General features: G+C 42.8%; 1 protein-coding gene across 1 annotated transcript; it reads left to right on the forward strand.

The window, feature by feature from the left end:
* Nucleotides 1-258: 258 nt before the first annotated feature.
* Nucleotides 259-1,203, forward strand: LOC144783933 (olfactory receptor 5V1-like). The gene has a single exon (XM_078662666.1). It carries the CDS (start codon nt 259-261, stop codon nt 1,201-1,203), a length of 945 nt encoding a protein of 314 aa, XP_078518792.1.
* Nucleotides 1,204-10,871: the final 9,668 nt, after the last annotated feature.

Below are 10,871 nucleotides of genomic sequence, written 5' to 3' on the forward strand. Positions count from 1 at the left end.
CTTTATTAAATTTACTACAATTGATTTTCTTGAGTGGCTTTTTGAGCAGAACATCAGGGCAGTCAGTTTATCCCATGGGCTGGAGAGAGTTTAACTTGTCTTTGAGTTTATTAAAAATGAAGCATTCCGTCACTCACCCTTCAGACACAGCATACATGCATTTTTTGAATGCTTCATCGTGTGCCAAATTATTCATATTTACTTTTAATCTTCTAGGTAGGAAATTTCATCTCTGCTGCCCCAACTGAAGAACAAGGCATGCTTAAGGAAATAAAAAATGAAACAGACTTTACAGAATTTCTCCTACTGGGATTGTCTGAGCTCCAGCATAAGAAGTTCTTCTTCAGTGTGTTCCTCATAATTTTCTTGATGACGTTGTGTGGGAATTGCATGATCATTTTGGCAGTCAGCCTTGAGTCTCACTTGCACACACCTATGTATTTTTTCATTAGCAATTTGTCATTCTTAGAAATCTGCTACACCTCTGTCACTGTCCCCAACATACTGGTGAGCACTGCAGTGTCAAAGAACACAATCTCCTTTCCAGGATGTATGGCACAGGTCTTCCTTTTCACAGAGTTTGCTACAACAGAGTGCCTCCTATTGGCTGCCATGGCATGTGACCGCTATGTTGCCATATGCATTCCTCTGCGCTACTTTACAATTATTAACAGATCAGTTTGCCTCCAACTGGCTGTGTACTCTTGGCTCTGTGGCCTGGCTAATGGTGTGGTGCAGGCTGTGTTCACATCCCGTTTGGCCCTTTGCGGCCGCAATGAAATTGATCGAATGTACTGCGAGGGGCAGCCTCTCGTGAAGCTATCCTGCAGTGACACCTACGTCAAAGATGCCTTATCTACTGCCTCTGCTGCTGTCTTTGGCGTCAGTTGCTTGGCCTTCATACTCCTGTCATATCTCTTCATCATCTCTGCCATCCTGCGAATACCCACCAAAGACGGGCGGCACCAGGCTTTCTCCACCTGCGCTTCCCACATAACTGTGGTAATTCTGTACTATGGGGCCCTGATCTTTATGTACCTGCTTCCCCCCTCAGAAGCCACCAAGAAGGTAGACAGCATTGTTTCAATGATATACTCCATAGTTACACCAGTTCTTAACCCCATCATCTATAGCCTGAGGAACAAGGAAATGAAATCTGCAATGAAGAAAGTTGTCCACAGTGGCAAAGTTGGGACCTGCTAATCAGGAAGTGTCAGGTAGTAGAAATCATATTGCCACTGTGCCTGAAACAATGCTGGTAAAATGTATACTTGGTCCTATTTTGTTTTCTGGTGCTGAGAGCCAATTTTTAAAGACTGATTAGTCACTAGAGTCACACTATCAACAACCGTACCCTGCTATAAACAAAGTACACCATTTGTGAGCATCTTTGGCACCAGATGATCAGATCCACACTGGATGTTCAGGATAAACAATGGTCATGTGAATGATTTATACTGAGAATGTTTACATATACATCACATTCAGGAATGGCTTGAGATCTGGGACCTACTCCTACAAAAGCTTAGCACAAAAGATTAATCTACATACAAAACCTTGCCTTTTATCAACTGTTGTGTTTATTAGCTTTACTGTATTTCTAATGTGTATGTTCATTGTTGCACACCGCCCTGTAATGTGCGCCTGCATATGGCATTATTGTAAAAACTGTTTGTCATTTGTCAATGTTTCGATGCCCTAGGTATCTGGCCTGTCACGACAAATCCAGCAGGTCGACAGCAGTGGCTGTGATCCCACTGGAAATTGACGGGGGGCCAGCCTGGCTTATGCTTTGTGCTCCAGGGTTATGGGCTGGGTGCGGGCCATTGCTTCTTGCCTCCCCACCAGCTACGGGAGCCACCGGAGGGCCTAGATTTGGGGTTGCTTCACCGGTAGCAGGGGTGCTGACATGTGGGACTGAAGTGGACTCGTGGAAATGGAGCTGCCCCCTTCTCCTCCTCCCATTTGCCTTGTTGGTGGTGGAGGCTGCGTAGTCGGCTGTGTTGTGGTTGAGGGCACAGCCCCCTGAACTCTGCTGCTAGCGGAGGCCTTCAAGAATTCAGCTGGACAGTTACTACTGCCTGTGCCTGACCCTGAGATTGCTGCCTACTGCATTTACCCGTGCCCTAGCCTACCAAGGGAAATCCTGAAACCAGAGGCCCAGGAGTAGCGCCAACGTTGATGGATTGCCCATTACCCTAGTAAGTTGAGTAATATTGAAGCCTAGTGGCCTTGGGATGCAGAGACTGCCTTTAGGGGTGAGTGAAGCTGACCTAAGTCACCAATGAGACGACAACTTTGCTGGTTCTGTTTACCTGATTGCTATGGGATGCTCCAGAACTGGGATAGCACCTGCGGTGCTGAATCGTCCTCTGCTGAGCTGCCAAAGGGCAGAGAACCTGAACTGTTGCCATGGGTTGGGATTGGGTCTCCAGGTTGCAGCAAACTAAAATGGATCAATATAAAGAGACCCCTAGTTCTGTGTTCTGCCACTCTAGGATGGATGAGAGGGAGCACTCGGGAATTTGGGAGACCGTATGGGCACCAAGATACTGGCAGCCATTGCATCCTTTAGACAAACACTGGTGGGAAAGATTGGCTCCATCTCTATAGAGGTCAACTTCCTGCATGCAGGTGAGCGTAAAGTCATAGAGAGGGCCTGGGAGAGGGAGGCCAAGGCAGACACCCTATGTATGCAGATGAAAGAACTTCAGGCCACTGTCACAGCACTGACAGACAAAACAAAGCAGCTGGATTATCATCTAGAGGACTCAGAGGATAGGGCTTGGTGGTGCAGCTTGTGCTTCATTGGAATTCCTACATCTCAGGAGGATGCTCTGGGTAGTGATAAGGTCACCGCTCAGTCCAAAGCAACCACTCTTTAGTATATTTTTGTACTGTTGAACATGAAGGGATGTTTTGAATTAGGTTTCCGGTTGACAGAGGTATGCAGAATGCCCCCTGTCCATGCAGAACCACAATCCTAGTCATGGTAAGTCAGATACACACCTTCATTTAACCTGTGCTTGCCCTCTGGTAGCTTGGCACAGAGCAGTGAGGCTGAACTTAGGAGGCAATGTGTAAAGTATTTATGCACCACTTAAACCAATAGAATAGTGAAACCACCACACCAAAAGGTACCACACCGGGTTAGAAAAATTGATCTTATTTTTTTATATATATAAAAAACTACGATAATCCAATAGGTAGAACAGCAGCTATTAACTTTTAAAGAATATCTTGAAAATATAGTGCTTTGAAGCATGAAGTGCCAACCAGGGCTATCTGGTCTTGCTAGACTGGGTCAAATCCCAAAAATCAGGCTGACCGCAGTGTCGGATACAGGGACTAGCCTTAGACCACTGAAAACAGTACCTTGGTTCCGGGTTGAATCATCATCGAGGACAAAATGGAAGTAGTAGTAAAATGTGATGCATTGGCATTGATCCTTAGGTTGCAGGCATTGTGTCGGTTAAGAGCCATGGAAGTCAGAGATGCATAGTTGTCGAACCCCTCTGATGCACCGTTGTCAAACTGCGCAGAGGATGATGAAATGCCCTTGATCCTGGCAGCAGCAGCGACGCATCAGCATAGGTAGAGGGAGATGTGCTGGTTCTAAGATTTCAATAACAGCGATTTGTGGGATTTAGCAGTTGTTATATCCACCTCCAAGGTCTCAGGATTGGATTTCCACCACTTGGCAGAGCAAGACTCTTGGATGGCAGATTCCATGTGCTGATTATGAGGAGATTGAATTCCCGGAGACTTCCAACAGGAGGCAAGCAGACAGGCCCTTTGGGCAACTCTGGCTTTAAGGGGTGTAGGTTCAGTCCTTTTCACCCAGGCAAGGAGAGCAGCAGTCAGCAGACAGCAGGCAGGTCAACACCGCAGAAAGTAGTTCTTCAAGAGCAGCAGTTCAGCAGAATGACAGTCATTGAGCAGCACAGCAGTCCATCTTCCTGCCAGAGTATACTGAGTTGGTAGCGTCAGAACTCCAGTACGTATAACCAGTTGTGCCTTTGAAGTGGGGGAGACTTCAAATAAGGGATTTGAAGTGCACAGTGATTTGCCCTTTCCTGCCCTGGTACCGGCCTGAGTACATGTGGTTAAGCAGTCTTTGTGCAAAAGGGAAGTTTCAAAACTTCGGATAGGGAAGTGTTGCTGCCATCGCGGTATCGGATACAGGATACTGGCCGCCACAAAGACCACAAAAAACATGGGATTCTGAATGATACTACCACACACACAATGATTTACATTTGACATTGAGGACTTGGGCCACTACTATTGGTTTTCTCTGACAGTGGGGTCATCGCATGGAGCTGCAAGTGTTACAAGCATACTATATTATTAATTGAGATCTCAGGAATTTTCCATTTCTATGTGGTCCAAGAGATTTTTGTTTCAAGTACATAAGCTGATTGTGCCTGGGTTTTTAATAACCAAGCCCTGATGAAGTTCCATCTGTGGAACGAAACAGGTTGGCTGATGGCCAATTTTTTATCCCAATAGACAATAAAGCTAAATTTTGGATAAGCTTTGAGCCAATTGGCTCTGTTCTGGTGCACCTTCCCTTTTGCACAAAGTTTGCCTATCTGGTTAGTGCGGAAGGCTCTGAAAGCAGTTGCACAGACTCTTTAATTATTTAGATCTACCTGGGATTTGATGTGCTGAACCTTGGTCAGCCGCACTTTTTGATCTTCATTGTGATGGTGTTAAGCAGTCTTTGTGTGTGGACAGGGCAGAGTCCATTTTAGGTGATAGTGTAAGGCTGTGCCCAGCTCCTCCATCCATCCTGCCCAGGAAGGCCCATCAGAATGTGGCTGTCCCATCAGTCACAATTGAGCTCCCTTGTTGTGTGGCTGTCTAGAGGGAATGCAGAATGCACAGCTGTCAACCACCCCAGATGTGTATTGGAGACAGACAGCAGGCACACAGGACGGAAGAGCAGAAAACTGCACATTTTCTAAAAATGGCATTTTTAAAGTTGTAATCATAAATAGAACTCTGCCATTAAAGAGGAATTATTATTACAAGTCCATAGGCATGAACTATTGGCAGGTCTACTCCCTCTAAATTAGGAGTTTTACGCATTAGAGTTAATAAGAAATCCCCTATGAGAGTGAAAGGCCTCACAGTAGTGAAACAAATACAGAGGGGAACTAGACAGGGTTGCCCCTTGTCCCATCTCTTGTTTACACTACCAATGGAGCTGCTTATAATATATATGAGGATGGCACTACAGGGGCTGGGGATATGAGTCGGTGACACCGTACATTTAGCATCCTTGTATGCTGATGATGCCCTAGTGTTCCTACAGAGCCCAACGCATGTGGAGCTGCTCTTGCTGGATGCACTAATTACAGGGTCCCATTTACGAAATTTTGCCGTAGGGCAGCATCGCAAGCCTTCCTGTTGTGCTGCCCTACTGCAAAAGAAAAGGGCACCAATGTGCCGTATCCATCAGATACAGCACATTCCTGTCCTTTTCCCCAGTGCTGATGAACACATGGCTGCCATGCACCAACGCAGGTACCCCAACACCTGCATTTTAGGGGTGATAGTTTTTGCGCCTGGAAGCCATACCTTCCTGCACAAAAACAATCAATGGAGGTGATGTCCTCTTTTTATGTGTGCTGCTGCATGCAGTACGCATAGAACAAGGCAAACATGAGGAGAAATAAATATATTTCTCTTTGTTGCACGCCTCCTACGCCACCTACGGGGAGGCATAGTCTTTTGAGACTTCGCAGGTTCACAAAATCTTTGTAAATCTGGGAATTTGTCAAATGCCATGAGTGTTATGTGGGAACACCCACCGTAACACCATGGCACGCCTCTCTACAGCAGGGTGAGGCAACGCAGCGACTTGTGCCGCATCGCCTCAGTCTATATCTACAAGGCCATGAAAAGCAATGAGGTCAGCTTTGCGTGGTGTTGCAGATATGGCCCTGCAGGGTGCGCCGCTGGACAATCACCAAAAGCTATGTAGCTCATGGGCCTCGTAAATGCAACCCACAGTTTTTAACCATTATTCCATGGAGAGCAGACATGGCAAGTGATAGGTTCAATGCAGATAGCATCGTATTATACTATAATTGCATTTGTATAGAGCTAACTACCCTATACGAGGCGACAAAGTGCTTTTTCGTTGAGTAGTACTCTAATCGGGAACCCATAAAGGATTAGTAGTGAATTAGTGTAGTGGAATGTGAAAGTAATTTGAGTGGTGGATATGCCAGTCAGTTATTTGCATTCAGAAGCATAGATGAGGGATAGAAAAAGGGAAAAGGTTTTGATTTATATAGCGCTTGCTACCCCTGATGATGTGTTGAAGTAATTTTGTTTTGGCGAATAACACGCTACTCTGGAATCCATAAAGGACTAGAGGTGAATTAGTATAGTGAAATATGAAAGTAATTAGAGTAGTGGATATGTTAGTGAGTTATTTGGATTGAGAAGGATAGTGGAGGGATATAAGAGGGAAATGGTTTGCAATTATATAGTGCTTGCTACTCCTGATGAGGTGTTGAAAGTTTTTTCAGTGAGTAGCACGCTATTCCAGAACTCATAAAGGATTATTGGTGAATTAGTGTAGTCAAATATGAAAGGAAATGTTGAGTTGTGGATACGTTAGTCATGTATTTGGATTGAGAAGGAAGGGTAAATGGTCTAAAATGTTGATGTTTTGGAGGAGGTGTTATAACTGTAGGAGGAGGTTTGGGGTGGGTAATGGGGTGGTGGAGGTAGAGGAGGAAAGAGTCTAGAAAGGGTTTTTTTGGACATCAGAATACTGGTCTGGGGTGTGGGATGACTGAGAGAGTGGAGGTAGAGGATAGATTGAGAGAGGTATAGGGTGAGAAATAAGATAGTGTATTTAAAAAAGAAGTAGAGTGAGGTTTGAGTTGAGTCAGAGAGTTGAGGTAGGGGATATATTGAGAGCAGCATAGGGTGAGAAAATGGGTAGTACATTGCATAAGCTGAATTAGAAGAAAAGTAATAAATATGTATATACATAAGTACATGGTAGGTATATATATGCATGAGGAAGTTAGTATATGTAGAATAAAGATGCATTTAATAAACTCTGGCTTTCAAATGTTGTTGTACTTTAATTTTTTTTTGTAATTTAATAATGAAGCAATTGAAGATAAAAAGTTCTGATAAAAGATTTACAGGTAGATTCATCAAGCATTTTTGCGAGCGCAAACGGTGCAAATCGCAAAATTCGTCCGTTTGCGCCCGCAAAAATGGCATTTGAGATTCATCAATGGTTCATGAACTCGCAATTTGAAAAATCGCAAATAATTGCAAAATATCAAATTGCGATCGCATTTAAGGAATCTCAATTTGAGATTCCTTAAATGCTATTCATGAACCTTTTAAAATTTGCGAATTCACAATTTCTGGCCGCTATTTACCGCGAAGTCTGACTTCTTGTTAAATAGCGAAAACTTAGAAAAATGCACTTTAGTACATTTTTCTAAGTGGTATGTTACACACACACACACATGTCCTTTGGACATGTGTGTGCGCAACATCAGGCTACATTTCCATTTCAGGGGTGCTACAGGGTGTCCTTTGGACACCTCTGGCACCCTTGAAATCGCATCCTTATTTGCGATTAGCAAATTGCTAATCGCAAATAAGGATTGACTCCCGATTCATTCCTATGGGCCTTTAGGAATGGGGAGTTATTCCTTATTTGTGATTAGCAATTTGCTAATCGCAAATAAGGAGGCTGTAGGAATCGCAATTTATTTTGCGATTTCTACATGAATCCCGATTTGCGAGTCCTTAATAGCGATTCCTTAATAATCGCTATGAAGGACTCGCAAATTGTGACATTGATGAATCTGGTGGTTACTTATTTATGCAGTCACTTATATATGCATAAAACATAGAATAATATAACTCAGTAATATGCACATTTATTAATCAGAACTAACGGATATCTATATTATAAAAAACATAATCATTATGCACGTGTATACGAAGCAATACACATGTATAGATTCATATATACAGTCCAAATAAATGTTTATATACAGAGAGATACGCTGATTATTTCAGTTTGCGTATGGTGGTTATGTGGGGGAGAGACAATTCTGGAGTAGGTTTCTGAAGATAAGGTGGTTATCTGTGGATCTAATGTTGGGGGGCAAATAGTTCTATAGTTTGGCTGCTTGAACAGAGAAGGATGTGCCGCCCATGGTTTTCTTCTAGTTTGTTGGGATTTTGAGGTGAGGTGCCACCATTCTGACTGGAGGTTCCTTAGTTGAATGTGTTTTGGGATTTTATCCCTGTTAAAGAGCGGTCCTCTTCTATGTATCACTTTGTCGATGATACAACGCAGCTTGAACGTGAATCTTCTGGCAACTGGTGACCAATGCAGGGCTTTCTTGTCAGGAGAGGTGTGCTCATGCAGCTTTATATATAAGAGTAGTCTGGAGGCCAAGTTCTGAATCTGTTGTAGTCTTTTCATAGTTGTTAAAGATGATCTGTGGTAGAAGCTATTGGCATAATCGAGTTTGAGCAGAACAAGAGAGATGGTAGCCTGGACCATGTGTGGAAACCCCAGATAGGAAAGATTTGTCACAGAGATTTTGCAGCAACAACGCTTGATCTCACTAGTTTGTCAACTGTGGCATTCATTATTAGCTTGGAGTCCCCAAAAAATTCTGAGGTTTCTTACTTCCTTCAATAGTGTTCCCAGATAATCAGGCAAGGTGGTGACCAATTCATAATTTTTTCAATCTCTACACATGAGTATTCAACTTGAGATGGCTCCACGTCATCCATTGATCCATGGTTCTGAGACAACTGAAAATTGGTGAGTTTCCAATGTCTTTTGGGCATTCAAGTTTGTGTGTCTCATCTGCATAGTTATAGCATCTGAGGTGAAATTGATTGATCAGTCCTTGTAATGAGTTCATGTAGATGTTGAAAAGCATGGACGAGATGGTTTTGTGAAGTACGGTTTTCACAAGGAACGGGGGAGGTATCGATGACATTAGGTCTATTGTGACGGTAGGATGTGATCCAGTCTAGAGCCGTCCCCTCTATTCCGGGAGCCTTTGTATAAGAGTGTCATGGTCAACCATGTCAAAGGCAGTCGAGAGCTGCAAGTGAAGTAGCGCAGTAACCCCGTTCTGGTCAAATGTGTTTTCTGGTCACTACAGATGGTAATGAAAGCAGATTCTGTGCCTCTTCCTGAACCAAATCACATTTGGAAGGCTGAAAGTACGGCATTATCTTTAATGAATTTTAACATCTTGCCAAATGCTGCTCTCTAAATCAGCTTGCCCAGGAAAGGTCCATTTGTAATTGGTCGGTAGTTGGCAGGGTTAATCAGGTTCAAGTTTGTTTTCTTCAGTAATGGGCGTATGTATGACTTTTAATTTCTTCGGAAAATATTCTGGCAGTTAAGGAATTGTTGATGATCCTTCTTACTGGTGTGGCAGCGCAGGTTATTAGAAGAATTCTCTTGAAGATTTGTGGTGGACACAGGTCAGAATGGCTGCTTTTGGCCTGCTTGCTTTAACCAGGACCATGAATTCATCGTGTGAAATGTATTGGAAGGAACAGGGAGGCTGGTTTAGAGTATTCTTGGATTATTGTTTGGGAAAATGGTCATTGCTGGTGCTTTGTGTTTGTTTTAACTATGAGTCCAATGTATCTGCTTTGTTGGTGTAATGATTTGCCAGTTTGTCTGTGAAATCTTGAGTAACGGGATAAGCTTCTTCTAGGCAATTTGGTTTACAACATTAATTGAGAATGTTATAGAATTCCTTAATTGCACATTTTGAATTCTGTCTGATAGTACCCCTTTTAGCTGTTTTGATAGCTGACTTGTATAATCTTTTAAGTTTGTGTAGGCAAAGTGTGTCTTGAATGGTGTTTGTTTTGAGCCAGGCACATTGAAACTTTCTAATTTGTTGTTTTATTTCTTATATTTCTGTATTTCTCCAAGGAGCTGTTTTCTTTTGTTCTGCTGTGTAGCATTTAGTGGTATTATGATATCAAAAGCTTCCTGTAGCCACTCATATAGTTTTTAACAGAATTTATTGTATCTAGATCTGTCCTGGATGTTAATTGTGTTTCTCAGCGTTCCAAATTGAGTTTGATCCATGGTCTTTAGGTAGATGCATGTAAGGTGGTTTTAGATGCGTCACTCTGTGTTATTTTTTGTTGGGAAGCAATCAAATGGTGGTCTGTCCATGTGAGTGGAGCCATTATTTGAAAAGTAACTAGTTCTGTATTAGAAAAAATTACCTATAGGATGTGTCCAGCTATGTGTCTGGGTTGTAAGCGATCTGATGCAGGTTCAGTGAGTTTAGTCTTGTGATGATTGTTTTCGAATGGGGCATGTTGGGTTTATCAAATCAAATGTTGAGATCACCCAGAATGCATAAGTTGGAGTGTAGTGTTATCAGGTCTGAAACCGTGTCTAGAAGTGTGTCTGGGAATATTGCAGTGCTAGGTGTAGATCTGTAAAAGAGCAGGAAGACGGTGTAGGATTGCCTTTGGTGAAAAAGGCCTCACAATCTTTTATGGAGATGTTGTAAGCTTTAGTGATATGTAATGTTTGTCTAGAGGAGCGGCTTCATGCAGGACTGGAGCCATATTATCTATCAACCATTATTCATTTATGAATAGTATGTCAGGATTTGCATCAGTGCGATGGTCATAGATATGATGTTTGTTTATAGACAGCGATTGAGCATTTATTAGTAGACAGTTTAGGAACATGCTTTGATGATCGTGTGACTTTGTTTTAGTGAGCATTATTTTGTGGGCTTGTAGCAGGTCTGTCCTTAATGTTGGTATTAGCTGTATGAGGATAGCAATTGTGTACCTGTTATGTATTG

This window comes from Lissotriton helveticus, chromosome 10 (assembly GCF_964261635.1).
Source record: "Lissotriton helveticus chromosome 10, aLisHel1.1, whole genome shotgun sequence".
NCBI lineage: Eukaryota > Metazoa > Chordata > Amphibia > Caudata > Salamandridae > Lissotriton > Lissotriton helveticus.